This window comes from Sardina pilchardus, chromosome 4 (genome assembly GCF_963854185.1).
Source record: "Sardina pilchardus chromosome 4, fSarPil1.1, whole genome shotgun sequence".
NCBI lineage: Eukaryota > Metazoa > Chordata > Actinopteri > Clupeiformes > Clupeidae > Sardina > Sardina pilchardus.
The window spans coordinates 13,889,118-13,916,069 of record NC_084997.1 but is presented as its reverse complement, the minus strand read 5'-3'; the positions used below and the strand labels follow the sequence as shown (position 1 = coordinate 13,916,069).

The 26,952-nt window shown below is 48.2% G+C and overlaps 1 protein-coding gene across 1 annotated transcript in view; it reads left to right on the top strand.

Annotated features, from left to right (window-relative positions):
- Positions 1-25,516, top strand: part of fgf14 (fibroblast growth factor 14) — a 50,889-nt gene extending 25,373 nt beyond the window's left edge. Inside the window, exons 4-5 of the mRNA XM_062533634.1 lie at positions 22,354-22,552; positions 25,221-25,516. Coding sequence (XP_062389618.1) covers positions 22,354-22,552; positions 25,221-25,516 — 495 coding nt within the window. The remainder of the gene's footprint in view (positions 1-22,353; positions 22,553-25,220) is intronic.
- Positions 25,517-26,952: the final 1,436 nt, after the last annotated feature.

The following is a 26,952-nucleotide window of genomic DNA, read 5'->3' as shown; positions in this document are numbered from 1 at the left end:
TCTGCCTGTGCTCTTTACCCGGTGATCTGCCCGTATGCGTGCCCGGTGGGCCCCTTGTCTGTGGGACTGGGCGCTGGGACGGGGCGCCTGTGTGGGTCTGTGATGGAGCGGGCGGAGTGAGAGCGTTGCTGTGTCTCCATTAGGGGCCCTGTCATCTGCACCTGGGCCAGGGCACAATGCAATCTCCTCCGCCTTCTCTCTTTTGTCTAAAGCTGAGCTCTCCGTCTCAGGCAGGTCTCTGTGGAGAAACAGTGTAGGCAGCAGGCCAGTATGTGTGAGAGTGAGAGCGAAAGAGAGAGTGTGTATGCGTGTGTGTGTGTGTGTGTGTGTGTGTGTGTGTGTGTGTGTGTTTGTGTGTGTGTGTGCGTGTATTGCAGGTTGTGTGGCAGGTTTAAGCTTCTTTCATACAAAAAAAATAAACCTTTTTAAAACTGATGAATTAATACAATAAAGTCAGATGTGCTGGATCTCAGACGCCAGCTGTCCTCTAATTTCTCACTTTAACAAGTCTAGTCAGAATGAAGATACAAGTAACGGAAAAATGCACAAACACAAGATGTTAGTGGGAGGACCTTTCTAGAGCTTGCTCTGTAATGCATTGCTCTTGATGAGCAGATATCCTGTAGGGAGAGAACTATGGATGAGGCTGCTCTATGGTGCATTGCTATGGATGAACAAGTATCCCATAGGGAGAGAACCTTTCTAGAGCCTGCTCTATGGTGCATTGTTATGGAGTTCTGGATGAGCAGGTCTCCCGTAGAGAGAGAACCTTTCTAGAGCCTGCTCTACGGTGCATTGTTCTGGATGAGCAGGTGTCCCGTAGGGAGAGTTTGTGGGAGAGGTGTAAAGCTCAAGCTAAAGGTTTGTAGGGTGAGCCATACTCATTTACTACGGCCACAAGGAGCTGCCGCTGTAAAATTGGCCTGTGGACTTTTATCGCTGTGTGGGATCATAAAATGGTCTGTATCACACATATACACACCACCCACATCCTCACACACACACACATCCTCACACACACACAGAGGGAAAATGACTGATAACAGCAAGTATCAGAGCAGGAAGGTATCTCGACAACAACCCCCCCCAGGTGAAGCCAATGACTCAACACGGCCAGATGAAGTTGTCTGGGTCGTAGCCAAGGAGGTGGACCGAGCTTTGAGGAAGTGACCGCGGCTCATGGGGAGCGGCCATGTCAGCTACACTCGCTCTGCCTCGGGACCTGTGAGGAGAGGGGGACATCCACTCCTCCCCAAGCCATTGTGGCTTTATAATGAGCTTCATGTATTTGGCTGTCTGGGACGTGCATTAAAAAAAACAAAATCCTGTACAGCCACTTAGGAATGAGAGAGGATAATAGGCATTGTTCTCATTCACAATCATTATTGAGTGGTGCAGTGGGGTTCAGTTGCTGCTTCACTACTGCAGATCACTAGGCCTGGTCGTCTATGCCTTCGACTGTTCTCGTACCCGATACCCTTAATCCATCGTTTGTTTGTCTCCTGTGGAACACGGCTGACGTGCCAAGGCCATCGGACGACACTGGAGGAGAATTAGCTGGATTAGATGGAGGGGGATGTCCTTCAGGATCCAGTGCGGCGTGAACATTGACCACATAATGCGGTGGTGGCGGTGGTGATGCTGAGGTGCAATTAGCCATATCTGACATGGGTATACTCAGGGCGCTAATCGCTGTGGAGCGGCCTATTAGCTGTCATGTTTTGGCTTGAGTATATTAATGCTAATTAGGCCTACTGAGCATAGAGCAGGTATGGTCGCATAACAAGGCTTCGTTCGGGAGTTTCTCTCTCTCTCTCTGTGTGTGTGTGTGTGTGTGTGTGTGTGTGTGTGTGCGCATGTCCGTGTGTGTGTGTGTGTGTGTGTGTGAGAGATAGCGAGAGACTTTTTCCCTTTTAAAAGTTCTGATAAAGCGAGGAAGGTATGACTGAAGATAAAACCTCAAAGTCTGAGTCAAAGCAAAACACTTTTATCAAGCTCCCTGAAACATAGTTTAGTGCTCCCTTTTCAGTATCATCACATTCTACCGCAACGCTGACGGATGTCCAATAGCCCGGGGTTATGCGCATTCTCGGGGGGCTTGAAAAGAGCCATTCATCTGCCGATAAAAAAAGACGTTCCCGAAAGCGAGAAGTGCCGCGTGGGTGTGTGAGCAGCTTCTCTCCCACAACTTCTCTGTCCCCGTCTCATGTTTAATAAAGTCACTGTGTCTGGGAGACCTTCAGCAGACACACACACACACACACACACACACACACACACACACACACACACACACACACCAGGCTCGGAGAACGGGCTCCTCAGTCTGCTCATGAAAAGGTTGTTTCTGAAGTTTTGGCGAAAGTTTCAAGGCATTTGAACTCAGTAGCCAGTCAAATGACACACTTCAGTTGTGCGCTCCAGAAGGGAACACGTTAATTGGCTGGAGTTTATCGCTTACTCCGAGCCCACGATGTACACAGTCTGGACTTTTTATGGACACTGAAGTTTGTTTGTGAGCAAGCATGGAATGGACAGGACGAGGACTGAGTGAAGCAATTCACTACAGTTAAAAAAGTTTAAATAGAAAATACATTTTAATTTCATAAATGTAGACAACTAGATAAGTTTCACAGACCATTATTATGAGTGCTGAGGAAGTTACTTTTAAAAGGTAGTGTTTGCTCATTACTTGTTACACCAGCCTGTGTCATGCACCATATTGAGCTCATGACTATTGCGCAATGTACAGTATGTGGGCAGCTGAAAACAAGGCACTGTCACTAGTGAAGTCTTTCCCCAGGAAAAGAAACGTTAGGCCCAATTGAAAAACTACGTTTCGTCACCAAATTGCCAGTAGAAGCGCGTCCCACTACTTTTAACCCCAAAAAAATGAGTTATGTTACATTACGTTACGTTACTGTAACACGTTACTTTGTGCGATGGAACAACTTGCACTCAACAACACTGCTCCTCAGTCCTCACTGATGCAGAAGCATTTCACAAACCTGTTTTGCCATCATTATAAAGCCCCATGACGTGACCATATCAAAAGCATTGTGTTAGTAATGACTCCATTCACTGGAGTTGACATGTGGAAGTATTGCCGACTCTCCAGCACAGGCAGTCCTGAGCACCGTGCGGCTACTGAGGGAGAAACTGCTGACCCAGTGGATCCTCCACAACCTTGGAGTTTAGCTCAGCCTCCCTCCTCGCCTTTTGTCACTTCCTCCACTCCCCCCCCTCTCCCTCTCTCCCTCTCACCCCCACTCTTTCTTTCTCCACTCTTTCACTCTACTGCACTCTCTTTCTCTCCTCTCTCACTTCACTCCCTCCTAACCTCCCCCTCTCTCTCGCCCCCCCCCCCCCCCCCTCTCTTTCTCCTCACCTCTCCTTTCCTTCGCTCTCTCGGCCTTCTCCCCCTTCGGCCCCCTCTGGTCCCTGGATGTCCACTGGGTTCGGCCTCCCTCTTACAGCTTCTCACCTCCGCTCATAGTGTCTGTCTCACTCCTCTCAGTGCTGCTGCTGCTGCTTCTGCTGCGCGGAGTCTTTTGGGTTTCCCATGCAAAGTTAATGAGCATCTTCACACAGGCTGCACCACTGTCCCCTTGCCTGCCTGCCTGCCTTGCCTGCCTGTCTTGCCTGCTCTCCTGGCAGGACTCCCGGCTACAGAAGCGTCCGCGTCCCCCCCGGAGCACTCACGCTGCCAGCGGGTAACACGGAGGGTGAGAGAGCTGGAGGAGAGGCCAAGGGACATTAGTCACACACGCATGCATACAAACGCACACGCACACCTACCCACCTATATCCACACACACACACTCACTCACAATCTCCCACTCAGGAATCCCTTCTGCATGTTTTTTTATTTCCTCCCCGTGAAATGAAAGTAACATTTTATCAAGCTTCACTCCAGCCGGCACAGAAATCAATAGTGAAAGCTCTTACAGAAAGACTGTGAATCATGGCAATTTATTCCCTTCCATCTTCTACCAGCCTCCCCTCCTTACTCTCTTGCTCCCTCTCTCTCTCTCTCTCTCTCTCTCTCTCTCTATCCCTCTCTTATCTCTCTTCTTTATCCTGGCCACACTCTGTCTCATTCACTGAACTGAGTGTCAGTCAATGGAGTGATCAGCTTGGGAAGCCGTAATGTGGTTGAGGGTGTGGGGTGGTGTATGGTGTGTGGGGGGTGGAGGTGACTCCATCTGAGTGATGAGTCTTGGGAACCCGGGGGGGGGGCGGGGGTTGTTGGAGGTTCGACACGACAACATCTCAGCCGTGAGTTGTCCAGTTGTTTGCCCTCCACCATGCTGCCGATGGCTCGGTGTGAATAATGCGAGGAGGAGCACACGAACGTACAGCTCCAGGGGAGTGTGGTGCACACGGTGAGGGATGATCCAGTGGGGAGCTCCCTGGCGCTCTCGCCCCTGCCTGCCTGCCTGCCTGTCTCGTGTGTGTTGTGGGGTGCTCTGCTGGGGCGGAGAGGGATGGGCAGGACTCTGTGGGTGGACACGGTTAGACACGTTTAACCCAGGCCCTGTGTCCTCCCAATCAATACCGCTGCTGCTTTATTAGTGTGCTTAATGGCTGCTACAGAGGTGGCTACAGTGTGGTGGTGGCGGGGGGTGTAGAACATCACAGATTTCTGTGTACACACACACACACCGCACACACACACACACACACACACACACACACAGAGGCTCTTTGATATGCACACATACAGCACTATATACACACAGTGAAACAACCCCCCCCCCCTCCACACACACACACACATACATACACACACACACACACACACACACATTGGGGGCCACTGCACAGACACGGGGAAAACAACATCTGCTGTGTTGGTGGCGAGGCGGACAGGTTGAGATAGAGTGAGCGAGCCACGCTGGCAGCCACAGTAGAGTTGCAGGGCAGTCCCGGCCAGGGTGCTGATTCAGGGAGCCGAGGCTAGCCCCCTTTTTACGGCTCTCGTATAAAAACAGACGACAGTTTAATCACGGCACATTTAAAAGCCTCTCACTGGACACCCTCATCATGGCCTAATATAAAACATGTCCACTCGGAGCACTCCGTGCCCTTTGTGGCGGAACGGCCTTCCGAGGGATGGAAATCTGGCCTCAGAGGGCTGGAGCTGGGGGTTGTGTTTTTTGTTGTCATGGTTTTGTTCCTTTTTTTTTTTTTTTTTTTTTTTCTAGTGGAGTATGAGCAGAATGGGGATCGAAAAGAGAAAGGAAAAAAGAAAGAGAACTGGATTGAAACCTCAAGCTAAGACTGCTTTTAGTTTTCCGAGCAGGGCAGAGAATCAAAGTTTCTCTTTTTCCTCTCTCTCTCTCTCTCTCTCTCTCTCTCTTCTCTCTCCCCTCCCATTCTCACGTTGAGCGGTCGAGAAACAAGTGGGACTCGCTGCTCAAAAATGTTTCCCTTTTAGGTACCGCGTTGAAACAGTGCATCAGTGCACCCCGTAGAAAAAGAAACAAAAAAAAGAAAAAAGAGACATAAAAAACGAGGCGCAGAAGCCGTCTCCGTGCGCCGTCTGAAGAATGCGACTGTCTGGCTCGGCGGGGTTTGAACAGCCGAGGCTTTCCCCCCCTTCTGCACCGCGGCGGCAGAGTCGGAGATGAGACGATAGTGCTATCCCCCCCCCCCCCCTCCCTCCCCACCCCTGTTTTAGCCGGGGGATTTGCAGCGCCGTGGCTTGCTGGCTGGCCCAGATGGCGGTGTTGTTGCTAACGCACGTCTATTGCGCGCGAGCGTGCTGCCCATCGGAGCCCGGAGCTCTGGCCGATCCATTAGCTGTGTTTACCGCTTGAGTCGTGCTCCGGGTTTGGCAAGGGAAGGTGCAGAGAAGGCATCAGAAAGTTGCAGTCGTTTTCCTTTTTGTGCCTTCTGTGTGTGTGTGTGTGTGTGTGTGTGTGTGTGTGTGTCAAACTGCTGCGAAAGGGATCCCTTCCTTTGATATTGTGTTTTTTTTGGGAATCCCTCTCCCTCTCTGAGTGCTCACACTCGCATTTGGGGGCTGACAGTTCCACTCTGCCAGCCTCTCTCCTTCTCGCTTGCTCTCTGTATCCCTCCCTTTATTCTTTCTCTCTTTCCAACCCTTCTCTCTTTTCCAACAAAGGGGTGTGTGTGTGTGGGGGGGGGGGTGTAGTTGAAGGCAAGCTGATAGGCTGTGCAAGTCTGCACTGCTGTTTGATTTGAAGAGAAGAGAGCAAAAGCGCGAAGAGAGAGAAAGAGAGGGATAGAGAGAGGGAGAGGGAGAGGAAGAGCATCATGTCATGTCTGCACTCACAGTGGAAACTCCAGTACCTGCTACCCATCTGCACTGCGGGCCATGCAGACAGTGATGCATTGGTTTCTGTGGAGGCACAGTGATGCCCCCCCCCCCCCCCCCCCCCATCCCAGCACTGGTCTCGGCTGGGTCCACCATTAATTGCTTTGAGGCAGTGTGGGCCAAACCTCTCGCTGTCCCACCTTTTTCTTGAATAGGTGAAGTGTTAGTCTGCTGGTTTGGTTTTCCTCCCCTTAGCAAATAGCCAGGGAAATAAAGGGAGCTTATTTAATAACGTTGTGCAATGGTGACTGCTGACATACTCCTACACACATCTCCTCTCACACAGGCAGGGGGAAAAAAAACTGTTACAAACTCTAGCCAGTTTTTAATGAGTGTGAGGATTTCAAACACGTTCAATATAGTGTGTGTGTGTGTGTGTGCGTTTGACAGAGTGAGTGCACATGTTCCCAAACAGAAGGGCCTGTCACCGCGGTAACCAACAGCTTGTTCTCCCCCCTAATGATGTTGGTGGGGTGGTGAGATTTTTTACCGCTCTTTAATGACACGACATTGAAATTATCGCATGCTAATTCCGCTGTCAGACGGCGAGCGCAAGGCTTTGTGCGGCGATAAACAACACCCTGGACGTCTCTGGGAAAATGTGTGCGGCTCGCCCTGACAAAGGGCCCTTCAGTTCACACACACCCACGGTAGTTAGATGTTAGCAGAGGCTCCAGTCAAGGCATGTCACGGTCAGCATCATCCTCTTTGTCAGGTGCCGGGGTGTAATTGCTGACCGAAATGGTGGGTCAGGGATTTCTGAGCCTTACTGCTCTGGCAACATTGCCTCTCTGGCTTGATATCTCCACCGGGTCTTTGACATGTGCCATGAAAAGCAGCTGGCCAGTGGCTTTGAGGTGGACAGCTTGGGTAGACAGCTTGCCTGACCACTGATGATCTGCACAGGGCAGTCTGCTTATCTTCACGAGGACGGAGAGGTCATCTCCGATTGTCGCTTGACCAATGCAACAGGTAGAATAAACAGGTTCTGTTTCCTCCACGTCTGCTAATACAGAGCTGGTCAGTCTGAAGACAAATACCTGTCAGTCTTCCTCCAGTTGTTATCCCAGTAGAATATTGATTAAATACCACCGGTGTATAATCAAATGTAAAATCGAAACCTAATGCAGAGTATTATTTACGGATCATGGAGATCTCTTCCCTGAGACCATAAGCCATAAGTGACCTCTGTGTGTGTGGCTCTCTGTCTGAGTAATGTCATAATTACAGTGGGCTTGATTAAGTGGAGATCTGTGGATATATATATATACGTAGCTTAGGCTCAGAGGCACACTGACCAGGACTGGGCATTATCCATTATCCAGCCCAGGGGTCTCGTCAGAAGCACAGTTAAGGTTAATGCATGTGTTTCATTTAGCCCATTGATATGCTGAGAATCCTGTATGGATATTCTTCATGAAATGCAGCACACACACACACACACACACACACACACACACACACACACACACACACTCACTCACTCAAAGATACAGTATATGTATTATTAATATATGCAAGTGTAATCGATTCCATCTTCTTCCTCATCATAATTCAGAAATAAATAATCAAAATAAGCTGCTGAAAAAGAAGAAGCTAAACACCTTTGGCAGATACAATTGCTGCTCTCTTGCCTAGGAACACTTTGTTCCTTTCCGTATTGCCCGCCCGGTGCTGTTGTCAAGTCACAAGTGGCCAGCACACTAAGAGAGGAGAGAGAGAGAGAGAGAGAGAGAGAGAGAGAGAGAGAGAGAGAGAGAGAGAGAGAGAGAGAGAGACACTGAAACAGAGTGCTGCCTGTCTCTCCTCCTCAAACCGAGTGGGTCTTGCCAGCCCAATTTACATCTCAAGGGTCTCCCCACGCCAGCCCAAGATGGCGCAGCAGCAGCAGCAGCAACAGGAGCAGCGCGGCCTGAGCTCCCCTCTAATTGCCTGAGCTGGCACCGTGGCTGAGCACACAGGAGGGCACACACACGGGCAGGCGGGCAGGCGGGCAGGTGGGTGGGGGGCGTCCCCTTCCAAAGCGCCGGGGACCTCCGCCACCGCTGCCTCGCACACCAGACAGCGCTCGGGCTCTGGCAGCTGAGTTTCTGAGCGGGCAGAGGAGTGCGTGATGCCCGCGAGGCCTCGGAGGCGTACTGCTTTTTGTTTTTGTGAAATGCCAGCGCCCGAGCCTCCTTAAGAGGACATCAGAGGGCTGTTGGGGACGTAACAATGACAAATGAGCCGCCGCCACCCCTGCTGCCGCTTCCGCGCGGCACAAGACGAGACGGTGCCAGCGCTAGAGGACGTGGCGGAGGAACCGCGCCGTGCCCGTGGTGGAGGCGCCCGTTTCAGGCCTCCAGAATGATGGAGTGGGTCCCTGAGTGATCGTCTGTGGAGCCTCCTGCTGTTTTAAAACTCCAGCTATTTGAAACACGAGCTATTTTTCCCCACACTGGCTAACAGCGTCATATGAAATAGTGTGGAGTTTTATGTAGATTGGACAGCTTGATTGAACACAACAGTGATCCGTACTGCGAGGCTTTTATGGATGGACCAGAAAAGTGTGAAGCCAAACGACCCTACCATATCTCTTTAGCTGAGTAGAAAAATGCTGTGCATTTTGTTTTGGACACAAGGCCATTGAAGATGGACACGGGGCCCGAGTAGCCAGTGTTGTGCCCGCGGGGAGACCAGACCCTGCGGTCAACCCAGGGCAGTCCCCTCTATTTTGGTCACTTATAGAAGATAAACACTCTGTAGGAATACGCGTCCAGAGGTGAACGCCAGGGTCTCCTCCGAGCTCCGTTTTGCCCCGGCCAAGAGGGCTGAGCAGCCCCAGAGCAGGACACTGCTGCCCTGGTAATAGGGTGCCAGCCAGCTCCCCTTGGAAGCATCGCTTGTGTGAGAGGATGAAGCCTTTAGGTCGTGGATGCACAGTCACTTCCATAGATAACATCTCTCTCCATTTCTCTCTCTCTCTCTCTCTCTCTCTCTCACACACACACACGCTTTCTTGGTCTTAAGTTCTCTCTATGTTTGTCCTCCTCTCTATCCCTCTATCCCTCTCTCTCTCGCTCTCCCTATATCTCTCCGCTGTGCTATCTGTCTATCTCTTCCCATCTATCTCTCACTCTTTACACACACAAGGTCACTCCCTGTGTTTGTGTGTGTGTGTGGTTTGTGTGTGAGTGGCTCTGTGTGTGTGTGCACAACAGAAGGCAGGGATCCCTGCTGCAGGAGAGCCCAAAGCCTGCTCGCTGCACAGACCTAAATAGAGCTCTGCACCTGCAGCGTCTGCAGCCAGGCAGCGCCTCTCAGCACTTCAGCAGCTGTGATAGCCCAGCCCAGCCCGGCCCGGCCCTGCACAGCACAGCACAGCACAGCACAGCACAGCCCAGCCCAGCACAGCACAGCACAGCACAGCACAGCACAGCACAGCACAGCACAGGCCAGCCCAGCCCAGCCCTGCACAGCACAGCACAGCACAGCACAGCACAGCACAGCACAGCACAGCACAGGCCAGCACAGCCCTGCACAGCACAGCACAGCACAGCACAGCACAGCACAGCACAGCACAGCACAGCACAGCACAGCACAGGCCAGCACAGCACAGACCAGCCCAGGCCCACAGGCCACTGATGGATGCTGTGTGTTTACCTCAGAGCGCCGTGTTACTACTTTTAACCTCAACAAAACGTATGGAGGTCAACCACATATAGAAAGTCTCTGAGTGTATTTTTTTGAGAGCAGGAATGTCTGTGATTAACTGGCAAAAGAAATACTCAGTACTCTCCAATTAAGATCTTTGAATAGACACTTTTGCATCTATTTTTGCCATGACTGGTATTCTCTTCTAAAGAGTACATCACATTTCCTTGATCTTGGTCTTTAAAATTCACTGACAAGTGATACTGATGGGATTCCCATTAGTCCTACATTTCCCATAATCCTCAGCAAGGACGTATGCTTAAATGTGACCCCAGAGCCCCCAACTGTCATTTCCTCAGCTCTGCTGAGAGCCTGTGTGGGATTGGGGTTGGGGTTGCCTCTCAGTCACTGTGTTCTGGAGGAGTTTGCCGCCTTGTTAAGGGAGCGATTGGTGTCAGCAGAGGGGCCTGCTCTGAGCCGGGGGTGGCTTAACCCCTGTCTGACTTCAATTTAGCACCCAGGCCCGAGACATCACGGAGGTGGTGGGTGGCTGGCTGGAGGAAAGCTCCTGGCTCTGCAGCCTAATGGAGACTGAGGGGAGCTGAGCACCTGAATAACACGTGTGTGAGCATGTGTGTCAGCCTGTGCTTTGTCCTACCCCCTTCTTCTAGAACTGTGCCTTTTTACCATGCAGATGTGTGAATGCAACCAAGTGTGCGTTGTTGTAATAGCGTCTACTCATATCACAGACCATTGGAGCTGTTATTTGAGTAAGTGTCATTCTTATCATGTTTTTATTTTTATTTTAGTTTTTTATTTTTATGCTGTACTACAACGATGAATGGATCAATTGGTTAGTTGCCAACTATTGCACTAATTGGTAATTACTTTGGTAATTGGTTGCCGGTAATCAATTTGTGTCCATTTTTTTAAAGGAAAGACATTTTATCGATCAAACAAATAATTGATGATTGAAATGATTGACAGTTTAATCAACCTTGAAAATGATTATTAACAGCAGCCCCAGCCCCACTTGTAAGCACACATCCCTCAGTAAATGGTTGCCTGTCATGTGAAAATCTTAAAATCAAAATGAACAAGGCCTCCATGACGAGCTCCAGCCATGTCCCTCTTTCTCCTTGTCTCCTGCCACACTGTACTCTATAGGACACGGTTGGAAGGCACTGAAAGGGCATCTGGGAGCCTGGGGAGCTGCCTTTTCCAGGGTGGGTGTTAAAAACCTAAACCCAGCTAAAAGGTGGCCGTCCTGGGGGAGGCCTTGGGACAGCTTGAGTGCTTCTGCTTGGCCTGCGCTTCAAAAGCATAAGTGCTCGACTGTCACGTAAACATTTCTCCTGGTGTCGTCAATGTGCAGAGGAAATCCTCGAGTGAGTTAAAGAATGTAGGAAGACAGAGCGAGGATAAAAAATAGGACAATATTCTTTTTTTTGTTTTAATTCACCCAACCTCCACATACGTAACACAGAAGACATTTATGCTTCGTGAGTTTTATTGGCATATGTTACCTTTCACTAGTTCCTGATTTGATGCTGAACTGATACTGAATTCTTAAACTGATACCAAACACATGTAGGACGTGCCGAGCATCCGTTCAGTCAGACAGCAGATATTAGCCTGACACCCTCTCTGTGTCACTTGTCTAATCTGAGTTTCAATCCGATTCAGTTTCTAAGATTTCATTCAGAGCCATTTCCATACCCCCTTCTGTTTTGTATATGTCATTACAGTAGCGTCCTGTCAGCAGTGCATCAGTGGAGAGCGTGCTCGCTGGAGTGTCTCAGAGCTTTGTGTCAGTGGCACCATGAGTAATTCCAAACGTTTAGACTTGGAGTGGGACTCAGTCAGTCAAACACTCGTTCTCTCTCTCTCCCCCTCTCTCTCTCTCTCTCTCTCTCTCTCTCTCTCTCTCAGCGGCCCACACATGCTTGGGTTGGGGTGGTGGTGGTGGTGGTGGAGGTGGGTGGTGGGGGTTGCTGTCACAACAGAGGAAGGGCTGCCAGGCCGGGGAGATGGATGAGTTTTTAATCAGCCTCCCAGCAGCGCCACTGATGCGGGGAGGCCAAGGAGACTCTGGAGCTTGACCAAGTCTGACACGCCGATCATACGGCCGCGCTGGTTATACACATGTGAATTCACACACGTCTCACATGCACACAACAGGAACATACACACTCTCACAGACACCCTTTCTGCCTCTGAATGCGCATTTGCACACACACATATTTACACACACACACACACACACACACACAGGCTCTTTCATACACGCACAAATAAGCAACATGCCCAAATATGCAAATACACATATAGTGTGTGGTTCTGTAATGAGAATGATAATTAAAATGCGGCATATGTGGTAATGTGTTCCTGCCCGCCTGTGTAACTGATCACACAATCATGAAACATTACCATAACAGTCATTTCAGCAGCGCGCGGCCCATGTGAAACGGATGCCGCTTGCGCTCTGTAAACAACACAAGACCCCTTCGCTCATCTCTCTCAGATCTCCAGCCCTCTGGGCTCGTCACGTCATAAGGGTCCTTCAGCACACACACACACACACACACACACACACACACACACACACACACACATACACAGACACTCACACACACGCACACACGCACACACGCATACACACACTCTCTCTCACACACACACACACACACACACACACAGCAACATCACACCAGCCTCATCAAAAGCAGACATTAGCATATTGAAGCCTTTCCATATTAATGCCTCCCCCTTAACGCCGCGCCGTAGATTTACATTTGGTGTGGTCCTCCTCGCTGCGTTTGGCTTGTTATCAGACACTGAGCGCCTCCGAGGCTCCCCGGTGTTGACGTGACTCTTCGGTCCGTGAGCCCGTGTCTGCTGCCAATTGCTGCCGCCGCCGCCGCTGCCGTTACCTCCCACTTCCGAGAGAGACTGACCTTATATTTTGGCTGGTGGATTAATAGGCAGAGTGCCGGCGGCATTCATAAACAATTTGGCTGGCCGGCGTCATGGCTCTGTGGTTGCGGAGGGTGGCTCTGCATCCTGATGATGCGGCGTGTGTGTGTGTGTGTGTGCGTGTGTGTCTGGGTCTCGCCTCTCGTCAGCTGCGGCTCTCTGCCCCCGTCTCAGCCTTGGCCAAACAGAGGGGGCACGCTCCTCTAAATCATGTTTTGTCTTTCACACTCTTTCTCTTTCTCTGTATCTCTTGTCTCTCTCTCTCTCTCTCTCTCTCTCTCTCTCTGTATGTCTGAGGAAGTCCCCCTGCAACTTGTTCTCGATTTCTCATTCATTCATCCTCCTACCCTGATGCTCTCCCTCTCTCCGGCTCTCTCATACATTATCTCTGTCTGTCTCATCTATCTCTTCCTTCTTTCTCAACCCTCCACTCCCTCTTTCCTCTCTCTCTCTCTCTCTCTCTCTCTCTCTCTCTCTCTCTCTCTCTCTCTCTCTCTCTCTCTCCCACTCGATGGGGAATGGGCTTATTATCTCTGTCTGAACCATGCTGCCCCACTCTGTCAGCAGCCAAGGTCAACTATGGCCACCCATTCAAAGTGGGGCCAGTCCGGAGAGCCAAATACGGATATAGCAACAGAGAGAGAGAGAGAGAGAGGGAAAAGAGAAGGAGAGACAGAGAGAAAGGAAAGAGAAGTAGGAGAGACAGAGAGAGAGGAAGAGAGAGAGGTAGAGAGATGGTGAGAGAAGGGGAGAAAAAGACGGCGCACAGGAAATGAACTGCTCTGTGTTCCAAAAATGATTTGATTTATCTCCTCCTGAGAGTGCTGCCCTGTTCCAGTGTCCTCTTGTCGTCCTCGGCCATCTTTGTCCTTCACTGCACATCTTAAGAAAGGCCACTTCTTCTGAAGAAGAAACTGGTCGGTCACCTTCTAGGTCTAGGATACATCATGGATGCCTTTGTGTTCTACCATTGCATCCAGTAGGTGATATGTGACAACAGTTGGTTTAACCTGTAGCAATTTAGTTTAAATATATATAGTCGCTTATTGTAAGTGTGTTTTGATTTTAAGTGATCAACTCTAGAGCTGTAGTCACATGTCATGGATGCTTCTATTGCGATTAGAAACTTGAAAGAGGTGGTGTAGTCCACTCCTATTCCAAATGGACAGACTTGTACAGTATGCAGTCATTCAGATTGACTGCTGTGTCTTCTCAAGGAAAAGAAGGCAACAACAGCTATTCCGATCAAAAGATTCTAAAGCGCTTCAGAGTACCTGATCATAGAACGTACCCTCTGTGAACTGACAGCACAAATTTTCCAATCGAAAAAAAAAAAAAACTGTCCATGTAAACGTGGCTATCCTTAGGATTATTATTCTTCTGCTGCCTGTTTTGATTTTGTAGGCCTTATGCTTGCCAGCTATTTCAGTTGTGGTGTTTGGGTCTCCAAGACAGAATTATGAACACCAAAATAAAACATTCCAAAAGGCCTGGCATGCCAATCTGAGTTTCCACTCGCGTAAACTCTAACTGATTTCTACGCTCACCTTAAAGAAAGAAGAGAGAAAAAAAACCTGAAAGTTAATTACCATTCTGGAACCCCTCTCATGTTACCATGGAAACTCTGACAAAAAAAATAGAGCTGTCAAGAAAATAAAAATCTCCTGTAGGCATTTTGGAGTTTGCGTTTGCCCATGGTCTGTTCTTCTTCTCTCTCCTCCTCCTCTTCCTCCTCTCATCTTACTAAACATGGAATCCTGTGGATCAAAGGCTGCAGATTGGGTGGGCTGGAGGTTGCTGGTTAGACAGCCTTCACTTGTCTGGTTGTGGGGAGCTGGTTTGAGTGTGATGTGAAGATGGGGCTCGATGAGCTTCCTCCCCAGTAGCCAGGAGCCTGTGGCAGGTTGGCACAACTGCTGTCAGCAGCTCTGCGATTGTGTGTGTGGTAGGTTTGTGTGTGTGTGTGTGTGTGTGTGTGTGTGTGTGTGTGTGTGTGTGTGTGTGTGAGGAGAGGTATGTGTCTGTGTGTGTGTGTGTGTGTGTGTGTGTGTGTGTGTGTGTGTCGGGGGAGGGGTGATAGGTGTATATGTGTGTGCGTGTGTAGGAGGTGTGTCTGTCGTAGCATCACACATGTGGGAAACACATGCTTCTTTCCTTGACGCTATGTGCTGCCGCTGCTGCTGTTGTCATGCGATGGGATTTATCCTGACACAAGCTCTACAGCTCCTGCCAAACTGCTGTCATAATGCTGACAGTCACAAAGAAAAAGGCGAAAGGCATTGTTACGTCATAAAAGGCCGTTAGTCGGAGATTGGGCTTTTTAAAATCTAGATGAATGCTTTGCTGGGCTTCGCTGTAAAGTACGATATTGTGTTTTTTTGTGATTTGTTTCGGGTTTTTTTGGTTGCTGAAATAGGCCAGCGTTTCTTATTTGTTTGTTCCTGAGTTTCTGATTTGGGTTCAGTCCCTTCTGTGCCCAGAATGCATTTGGATGAACCCTCATTTGGAGCTCGTCATGTGAATTATTCAGCATGTTTTCTCAGGTTTGCTATCCCATAAGTCCTGCTTACCACTGCGCACGGGAGCGTTATTTTATCAGACCATTGCATTAATAATTTTGCGCTTTAAAAGATGCATTTCCTCACCGCTGTTCCCTGAGCCATGAAACGTTTCCCCTCACATATGTACTTTCCTTTCTAATTGCATCGTAAGCACTACAGTTGGGTTTAATTGCCAGCTTTTGCATGAGGGTAATGGTAACGTGTGCGATCAGATGCCATAGGAAAAACACAGGTTAGTGGCTGAGGCTAGCCTATCCAGACTGATCATACCAATTACTGGGTGCATCCAACCAACATTCTGCTCGTCACCAGAGGACTGACGAGGGCCATAATTCATTAACTAATTGAAGAGGAGCAGGCAGCCGTGAAGCTGAAGCCGTCGACTTTAACGGGAGTCCCGGTCAAACCCAGACTTGCTCACACCGGGGCTGTGTTCTGCCTTTGGAGTTTGTTTCATCAGTGGTTCCCCCGGAGCAAAGGTGTTCCCTCTGCTCACCTGGTCTGGTCAGGTCGGGTCAGTGTGGTCAGGGATGTGCTGGAGGTGATACGGTGACTCGGCTTGGACGCGAGCCGTTTAAACACGGGGATGAGCGAAGACTGGCGTCTTTAATCCAGCTTTGACTCCGTGTCAGTCGTCAGACCCTGTGGTCCTTTTTATCGTGGCATGTCCAGTCACAGGCCGGTCTTATCCCCGGCTTTAACACGTCTCTCCGGGTCAATTCCTCTATCTCTCTCACTCCAGCGTCAGACACGTCCAGACTTCCCAACTTCTTATTTGACTGGACTACAATTACCGGCCTGATAATATTATAAGTACAGCCTGTCTGTCTCAGGAGTGAGTTCTTATTTCAGAATAAGATATTTATATGCATCGTCAATGAGACCTTTAAATATAGCAGTGTTTGACTCCGTATTCATGCAATTGTGAATATGCAGCGCAGTGCTACTAATAGACCCTCGGCTTTTATTTCAAATGTGAAATATTTATTGAATAAATTGTTGTAGCCCCAAGTGTCCAATAACACAATACAACCCAAACTAGACTATCTTAGCCGTGACCATAAATGACACAAATCAAGCACATTGGTCTCACTTTACGATAGTATTGCCGTAACCAGTGCATTCTATCAGATTATTATAGCGCAGTATATTATGCATTCAGTCAGAATGCTTGTGGAGAATACATAATAAATGCAGTGGTAGTTTTTTTTCATGACTGGTCTTATTCGGAGCATTCCTGGTGGACTGGAGTATGGATGTGCATATAAACACTGCGCTCTCTGAAGCACAGCCCACACTGTGCAGTTAGCATGTTCCCACCAGCACACACACACACCACACACACACACACACACACTCCACACACACACGCACACACACACTCCACACACACACGCACACACACGCACCACACACACACACGCATACACACACACACTCCACACACACACACACGCACACACACGCACCACACACACACACGCATACACACACACACACACACACACACACACACACACACACACACACGCAATCTGGCCCCTGCAGCAGTTCAGGCGTGGTGAGTGTGAGTGGTCCTTTGATGCGCAGCGTCTCTGACATGTAATACATCTATAGGACACTTATGGCATTTAGAAGGAAGGGAGAAGAGCGGAGAAGAGAGGAGAAGAGAAGGGAAGATCCTCCCTCCATTATGCATGCCTTCATGGGGCTGCGCGTCCGTATACGAGCCGGGTCACGGGTTCAGTGTGGAGTTTAGCCAATGCCATGCAATTCCGTCGTTTAAGTACGCGGAAAAAAGAGCAGAAAATCCACTTGCTGCTCAGAAAAGCCCCAAGGCAAGACCACCAGGAGGATTTCAACCATGATTAGAGCAGGTTTGCATGCAACTGACAGGAGTCTCTCTCTCTCTCTCTCTCTCTCTCTCTCTCTCTCTCTCTCTCTGGCATTTGTGTGTAATCAAGGAAACTGGAGAGAGCTCTCCAAAATAGAGCCAAGTTCAACTGCCTTACATAATGCAATTTCATCTGATTTAGTCAGCCATTAAGTCAGCCCATTGTGCCACTTAGTAGTGCCCTGTTTTCTTCTGCTCTCGTCCAAACGCCCATCCTGCGGTCATTAGTCCATACCTAGAGAGTGTGATGGAGCCACGAGTGTTATTGATAATAATTAGCTGTGTGTGTGTGTGTGTGTGTGTGTGTGTGTGTGTGTGTGTGTGTGTGTGTGTGTGTGTGTGTGTGTGGCTGAACTCCTGTCGGCACCCCTGCACATGGTGTTGGACGACCAGATTATTGACTTAGTGGAAAGATCAGAAGGCGTGAAACATTTCTCCGCCTAACGAACCCATTTCCACAGATCTGGGTGCAGTTCCAGTGGGGTTCCCGTGTCAGGTCACTGTTTATTAAACCAACGTGATTTATGATGATGAAGAGGAGGATGAGGTTGTTAATGATGATGATGATGATGATGATGATAATAATGATGATGGTGATGATGATGATGATGGTGATGATGATGATAATAATGATGATGATAGGGAAAGTATTTATGGCACTCTGCTGTGAGTTGTGGAGGGCATCCATGAATGACTGACAGATAACAGTATAGTCTTCTCTGTGTTTCCCTAAGCTGACAGACAATCAGCTCAGTGATGGATGCACCACTAAAAAATCACTCCACTTTATAATGATACGACTGTGCGCTGTTGAATACAAACATATTTGTGCTGTATCCTCTTTGGGAAACAGCGCTCTTAGGTTGTGTTATTTTGGCAATTTTAACTTGACAGGCAGGGATAGCAAGTTTTCATCAATCAATACAATAAAGTGTGGGGTGATGCAAAACACCCTGCCACAAAATCAAGAAAGATGGCCTAGCAGAGTGGCTTGAAAAATCTTTTACAGTTAGGGGAAAAAAACAAAAAACAAAATGAACCTTTCTTGAAAGACACTTAATGGCATTTTGGATAAGTGGAATCATACCAGCATTGTTACTTTCTGCTCATTGCTCCTGACTTTAATGGACTTCCCGGAGGCAAAGTGGTTGCCTAGTCTCCTGCTGATGTCTTCTTCACACCTCAGTTCATCTTGAGTGAAAAGGTTGAAAGGGAAATATGCCCACGGTGAACTTAGGTCACAAAAGAGTAATCTGGGGTCATTTTACATGCTTAGGAGAAAACGATGATTACTATATTCTTATACCCCTACCTGCAGTAATATAGCTAATTGTTGATTGAGTGCTCTGTATCTATTGGATCATACACACTGTTAGTACAATGTTTGCATACAGTATGTTGTTACAGAATACAGTGTCTGTTTCAACATGCGATAATGTGTGCCTACACAAGTACATAGAAGCATTCATTACTCACCCGACCTTAAGGATTACTGACATTGTAATATGGACAACTTGTAAAGTGGGACGATTTATATGCATGGACAACTTTTAAAGTGGGACAATAGTATTCATGCCAGAGCTCCAAAAGATGGCTGGAAACCCAGCCTGTGTCATTTACCAGTGGGTGTAATCACATAATGAGATACCTGAATCATATCATGAATAAATAAACATTATTAAAATAATCAAGATCCTCAAACAAAGGGAAGAGAAACTAAACCAGGAGACACCGCTGTCTTCATCAGCCACCTCTGTGTCACTCTCATTTGGGTAACGAGCTCTTATTAAAGCAAAAACCCATACGGCCCTCAAATCGTGGACATTATTTTTTTTTTTACAGGCTAAGAGGGACACTTTATAATGTATTGGGTGGGTGGGTATCCATGGGTTACAGCTCTGTTAAAGCCATTGAGACAGAGAGAGCCTTTGAAGGAGCTCCTGACGTGAAGTGAAGCTCTTTCTCTCCCCTCTTTCTTTCTCTCCCCTCTTTCTTTCTCTTCCCTCTTTCTTTCTCTCTTTTGAGGTGCTCACCCACATTAACAAGTCCTCATGAATAGAGGCCTTTATTTTTAGAAGGTTAGCTACAGAGGGAGAAGCAAAGGCCTTTATGGCACCTCCTGAATTTAAAAAAGACATTTCTTTTTGCAAAAAGCCTTGAAGGTTCTCTGAAGTTGGTAGCAATGCTTTGTGTAGTTTGAGAGGGTGGATGATCACTCGGGGGATGCCTTCATGTGTATATGGTGTTGCTCACTGGATAGTGAGTGTTGCTCCTTTTTTGCATACTAGGATTAGAAATGGTACATAGAGCCGTCATGCTATATGTTCTAGGGGTGTGAATCTCTCATGTGAAAGACGATACGATTCGCATCTAGATACATTGTCATGATACGATTCAAAAAAAGATACATGTTAATAGCAAACGATTCGGTACGATTCAATTCGATGCGATTCGATGCAATTCGATGCGGTTCAATAATCGAAAGCATTCTGAAAGTTATTTTTCATTGTGCACATTCACTTTACAATTGTGCACATTTTACATGATCAAGTTAATGGTTATCAATAGGACAAACAACTTGATGTATGAACATGACAAAACATTTTATTGTGAAAAGGTGAGGTTTTTCATATAATATTTTAGTAATGGCACACACTGAGGACACCATAAAGAAATAAACAGAAGAAACACATATCTCTGTATATGTTGCATAAAAAAATTAAAGACCAAAGAGGTGTCGTTACAAAAGAAAATAAAGCAGTGCTTTGCCCTTGGCCTTTTCTCATGTAAAAGAATAAATGATTCTCTGCTTATCTCCCTCAACAATGGAATTCTCTTCTCTGATTGGCTGATGGGGTGGCCATTAACTTCGTATAACCTGCTACCTTTGAAGTAGTTCCCGTATCACACTTGAATATTAATTCGCCAAACTCGTTGCGAAGTTTAAATGAACTGTCACGTTGCATCCAAGCTGAAATACAGACGTGCAGAACCATAGTAACATTGTAGAATATGACGGAGGTGGATTGTAGCTAGTTGGATGCAATGTAGGCTATAAAAGTAGCGATCTTTCAAAGTTAAAGTTAATCAGAATCCTGGGATATGCCCGCTTGACAACGGGAGAGATAGAACCAGAGCCATATAAAGAGACCTTCTCTTTTGAAAAAGCCAAACGACTTCCAAACTTTGGATTTAAGTTTTGCCGGCGCGTTGAATATAGGTTCGGAGTTGTCAGAAATCTTTTCTGAGGAAGACTAGCATCTCATTCCTTCAGGCACGTCCAGGGCACGTTTCGTTGGAATGGATAGAAGAACGTGATAGGCTATGCCATCTTTGACCAATGAGAGGCTGTCATTGTTCTCAAATCAAAATTGGGATGCACACAGCCACGCACCAGGCCAGGAAATCGAGTATTTCATAAGAGACGGTCAAGTCAGAAACGTTTGCGAATGTGAACCGATTTGTTTCTTTTAAATCGAAACAATAACCGATTCATGTCATGAAAAATTCGAAACGAGGCTTGATGCATCGATGTAGTCGTCTTTTACAGGTTAAAAACGAATATCGATATGTATCGGTTATTTTTTACACCCCTAATATGTTCTGTTCTTTTATGACCAATGTAGAAACTCAAAGAACAGCAGAGCAACAATGATAGACAACTGGTGTCAGTCATCACAACGTACAATAACACACAAGCCAACACAATGCTGAGGGCTGCACTGCACAGAGCTATATGAATATGGATGTTGACATTCAGGATGTTAACAGTAAGCTTACTGTGACTCCGGGAGTTGCTTGTCTCTCATTTGAGTTCATCCCTGGCTCTCGAGCCAAGCTGGAGTCAAGCAATATTACTGTCCTGAGCTGAGTCTGGCCTGTGGGCTTGCCTCGGGGAAGGGCCACCTGTCCTCCCCTCCCCTCCCCTCCCCTCCCCTCTCCTCCCCTCCCCTCCCCTCTCCTCTCCTCTCCTTCCCTCCCTCTCTCCTCTCTTCATCTCTCCTCTCCTCTCCTCCCCGCTCCTACCCTCTCCTCTCCTTTCCACTCTTCTCCTCTCCTCTACTCTTCTCTCCCCCCCGCTCTTCTCCTCTCCTCCCCGCTCCTCTCCTCTCCTCTTTTCTCCTCTCCTCTCCTCTCCTCTCCTCTTTTCTCCTCTCCTCTCCTCCCCGCTCCTCTCCTCTCCTCTCCTCCCCTCCCCTCTCCTCTCCTCTCCTCTCCTCTCCTCTCCTCTCCTCTCCTCTCCTCTCCTCTCCTCTCCTCTCCTCCCCTCCCCTCTCCTCTCCTCTCCTCTCCTCTCCTCTCCTCTCCTCTCCTCTCCTCTCCTCTCCTCTCCTCTCCTCTCCTCTCCTCTCCTCTCCTCCCCTCCCCTCTCCTCTCCTCTCCTCTCCTCTCCTCTCCTCTCCTCTCCTCTCCTGACAGGGAGAGATAGAATCTCAGCCTCACCTGCCCTGCTCTTCCTCCCCCATTCATCACCTGTATCTGTGCTGTGGGTGAGGGGGAGCGCAGATGGAGACACACTATCAGAGCCCACGGCCGTGTGCTCCGGACTGGACTGGCCAGGTGTCAGAGCCGACGGAGCACAGTGCACGTACTGTAAGTTATCAGTGCAGGCCAAGACACACGCCATTGTAGTCTGGCTTCTGGAGATACGTCTCTCTTTACTGGGAGAGAGAGAGAGAGAGAAGAGACAGAGAGAGAGAGAGAGAGAGAGAGAGAGAGAGAGAGAGAGAGAGAGACAGATGGAGGGACAGAGAGGGCAAAAGAGAGATGAGGACTTGTGGTACAGTCAGCAGGTCATCCGTTTTATGCTCGTGCAGTGAGAGGGTGCAACAAAATGTCACAAATGTCTGGTGCACATTTGTCCTACTCACACACACTCCCTTTTGTCTCTCCCTCTTTTCTCTCTCTCTCTCTCTCTCTCTTTCCCTCTTTCTTCGCTCCTGCAGGAACTCTTCACAGCAGAATGCAAGTTCAAAGAGTCGGTGTTTGAAAACTACTACGTGATCTACTCGTCCATGCTGTACCGGCAGCAGGAGTCGGGTCGCGCGTGGTTCCTGGGGCTCAACAAGGAGGGGCAGGCCATGAAGGGGAATCGAGTGAAGAAAACCAAACCAGCTGCTCACTTTCTACCCAAGCCATTAGAAGGTAACAGCTCTCATCATGACACGACACCCCACAGCACCACACTCCTCAAGGTTACTGTATGGGAAAATGAAGATATCATCGATATAGAGCAGCAAGATGAGCGTCTGCATTTCAGAGCTAGGCCCACTGTAGTTGGTACATTTTATTCAGTTAGGAGACACTTTTATTCAAAGTCACTTCCAGCTATAATGCAACTTAGGTAACAATGAGTACTCCAACAATACATGCTACTACCAGAAGATGAAAACAGAAGTTTTAAGTACTAGTCAAAGTGTAGTCGAAGGAGAAAGATGGTGCAAGAACAAGGAGGTAGAGGAGGGGAGAGAGGGAAGCGCATGGTTTAGTGCACATTAAGTGTGTTGGGTTGTTAGAAGTGTAAGGAGAGGAGGTTCTCTCAGAAGAGTTGGGTCTTCAAGAGCTTCTTGAAGTGAGAGAGACACTTGGTAGGGCGTGCTACTGTCTGAGAACTACAAATGAAAAGTTTCTGGATTGCCGTGTGTGTAAGGGCGGCAATGCCAGCCGATGTTTCCTCGGAGGTTGGTAACTTGCACTCATCTAATTCATATGGAACTGTTTTAGTTCTACGTATCTTTATTATATCTCGGAAACAAGCATACAGCGTAAGAGGGAAGACATCAAGTTTTTCAAAATGACTGCTTCATCAGAAAATGTCTGGTTGGTCTATTTTCCCCGCAAAAACATGCTCTCATGACCATGTTCATCCCATTGCAAATGATACCAAGATGTGCTGTAGCTGTGTTCAGACTCAAAGGTTTCCAATCCCAGCTGAGCAATTACTTTCACCTGGGCTCCAATCAGACTGCCAGTCAGAGCCTAATTACTAACGAGGCCCAGGTGAGGCTCATTAAGGTGATGCTTCCCACCCCCTCCCTACACTGCTTTGTGCTTGTGTAGGTATTGTACTGTATGTGTGTGTAGTTATGAAATTACAGTGAGGTCTGTAGCATATTTATACTCAAGTCACAGAGTATGTAGGGGTGTGTGTTTGTGTATGCCCGTGTGTGTGTGAGAGAGAGAGTGAGAGAGAGAGAGAGAGAGAGAGTGAGAGAGAGAGAAAAGAGAAAAGACAGAGCAGAAAAGACAGAGACTGGCGGATGTAGTATACATGATTCATCACTTTAGGGTTGTCATCTCATGTCCTGATCCTCTCCTACGGCCCTGCTCTCCAGATGTCATTACTGTGGAAGGCGTCTATCTGATCATACACACATACACACACACACACACACACACACACACAAGCGCCTGCACACACACACACACACACACACACACAAGCGCCTGCACACACACACACACACACACACACACACACACACACACACACACACACACACACACACACACACACGGTGGTTCCTAATCAGCCTCTGAAGAACAGCCTAGTGCCGCCTCAATCCTGCTTTATCTCCTGCCCCCCGTGCAATTTGTAATGATCTGTGGCACCATAATTTACAGTGGCAGGGGAGGGAGAGAGAAAGAGAGAAAGAGAATGTGGGGAGATGAGGTGGAGGGTAGAAAATGAGGTGAGTGTACGTGTGTGTGTGTGTGTGTGTGTGTGTGTGTGTGTGTGTGTGTGTGTGTGTGTGTGCGGGGAGGTTGATGGTTTACGGGAGACCCTGTCAAGTTCAAAACCATGAAATACCTGAGTGTTTCATAGCGAAGCCACAGCTGTTGGCGTCACTCAGTGTCACGGCTGCTGATTTGTGGGCATTTCTGTGGGTACTTTGGAACAGCCAGGGGAAGGCATCAATAGACAGACAGACAGACAGACAGACAGACAGACAGACAGGGGTGCGATTGACCACTTACATCAGGCCTGGGGTGCGGAAGAGGCCTGGGCAATACCCTGATGTGGTCAGACACATCCAGGAGAAGAAAAACAACAGTTTAGATTTTAAGAAGAGAGTTATTCATATGCATGTGCATCTCTGTTTTTTCTCTCTCCTCTCTCTCTCTCTCTCGCTCTCTCTCTCTTTCTTTCTGTGTGTGTGCGTGTGTGCGTGTGTGAAAGAGAGTGGTTGCATAACGGGTTCTATGGTAATTCCTGCAGGGAGAGGATTCCCTCGTAAATAAAACAGTATCTGGCTGATGAGGCTGACACTCCTGCAACCTCCTTGAAATAGGCTGCTGAAGGCCCCTGAAGCGCTCCCACTTACTGTAAAAATGCAATCGGCTGTCAGAGAGACTCGGCAAACATCGCAGCTCATCAGATTTCAATTCTAATCTTCAAATGTAAACATGCGCTCCCAAACAGTGGTAGGGGGGAATTAAAACAGTGTACACATTCTCACATTAAACTGTGATTGAAGTATTGGGTGTCACAATTTGCATGGTGTTGCCAGGGAAATGCTGCTAAAGTCCCGCCACTAGAAAGTTAGATTTCAGATTTTAGACTGCGCACTCTCAAAAATAACAAAAAAACCTCTGTGTATTTTCACTTTAGACCAGGTTTTTCATATCCAGTGGCATTATAATTTTAATTATACACATTACAAATGACTGTAATTAATATGTTTTCCCCCTTCAAAAATAACCAGAAAATGAAAAACAATGTGCTTCTTTAGTATTTTGTGTATTGTATTGTGTTGTATTGTGTGTTTATGGGCATGGCATTCATGTCAGTGTGTGATTCTGTGCTCCGCAGTTGCTATGTACAGAGAGCCATCGTTGCATGACGTTGGGGAGACGGCGCACAAGCCTGCCGCCGGTGTCCCTTCCAGCAAAAGCACAAACGATCCCGCCGTCATGAACGGGGGGAAGCCGGTCAGCAAACCCACCACCACCACCACCACCACCGCCGCCGCCACCACCGCGGCTACCGCTACCACCGCCGCCACCACCGCTACCCCGGCTGCCCCCGGTCCCGTCCCGACGCCCGCAGCCTCGTCAGCCCCCGCTCCCACCACCACTACCACGGCCGCCGCTAAACCTGCCACATAGCCCGACCCACCCCCCCCAACCCCCCTCAGGAGCTGCTCTCAACCCACGCTGGACTCACGTCCCTCTCTCTCGTCCGTGGGTCGGATCCAGACCTCCCCTTCCCCTCCCCCTCTCCTCCTGCTCTTCCCCGACCACCTGCCCCCCGACCCCCCCGACCCCCCCCCCCCATGCTCCGATACGTCCTCACGCAGTGGCGGATCCTTCTGGAAAGCGCGGCTCGAAGAAGAAAACCCGTTGCACGCGGACGAGACGACTGGATGGATAACCAGCGATAAAAAAAAAAAAAACTCTGACCATGGAATGCCCTACCAGATATGGAATGCCTTTTTAAGAAAAAAAACAAAACAAAATAAACTAACTAAAACATTTTTTTTGTGTTGTGACTGTGACAATCCATGAGAAGCTGGGGTGTTTTCTCACCTCCTGCTCGTGGTGCGTTTGCCTGCTAGTGGTCACACCAGAATACCCTTTTAGGAGCCCAGGTTGGGCATGTAATCCAGATCTATTTTCTATACTACAGTGCACCAGCTAGGTCCTGGGCAGATGCTGTACAGATATACTTAAGAGAGAGAGAGAGAGAAAAAAAAATGCTAAACAAAATGAAAATTGACTGTCATCCTCTATTTTTTACGAGTCTGTTTCGTCTCTTCTCTTTCTATCTTGACACTGTAGTCTCTTTCTCTTTGTTGACGTACTTCAGAACATTTTTGCAGGGGCTATGTGTGATTTTCTAAATACACAACTGCATACACACATAGACATACTCTCACACACACACACACACACACACACACACACACACACACACACACACACACACACACACACACACACACACACACACACACGTCCACTACAAAACGTAGGATTAAGATATACCACAGGTGGCTTGGTTCCAGGGAATCCTTCAGGGAGACTGGAGGCAGACGACTGCAGACGGAGAGCAGACCTGTAGTCTCAGGCTAAGAGCTGTTTTCCCTCTCTTTCTTTTCCTTTCTTTTCTTTTCTCTTTTCTTCTCTTTTTTCCTTTTCATTTTATGTTTTGTTCAAGTTTTCTAATGTCAGATAGGAACTTAGTGACACACACACACCCACACACACAGACCAACACACACAATCGCACGCATGACTAAGCTCAACGACAAATGAGTGTTGTATTAACACCGAGCGCGCGATCATAGCCAGGAGCTAATGCTAACATGTGTGAGAAAGGGCAGAGGCCTGTGGAGTGGTACATACATATCACTATCCAATTCCACCAAACGGGGACGTACAGACGCCCAGCAAAACCAATACCTTCTATACAGAAAGAAAGAAACGGAATTCAACTTTTCCTTTAGTCTCGTTTTTTTAGAGCGTAGGCTCTGGGTATATCTATGGGCCTTGTAGGCCTCTCGCTCCCTCACACGCCTAGTCCTCAGAACTATAGGATAAAT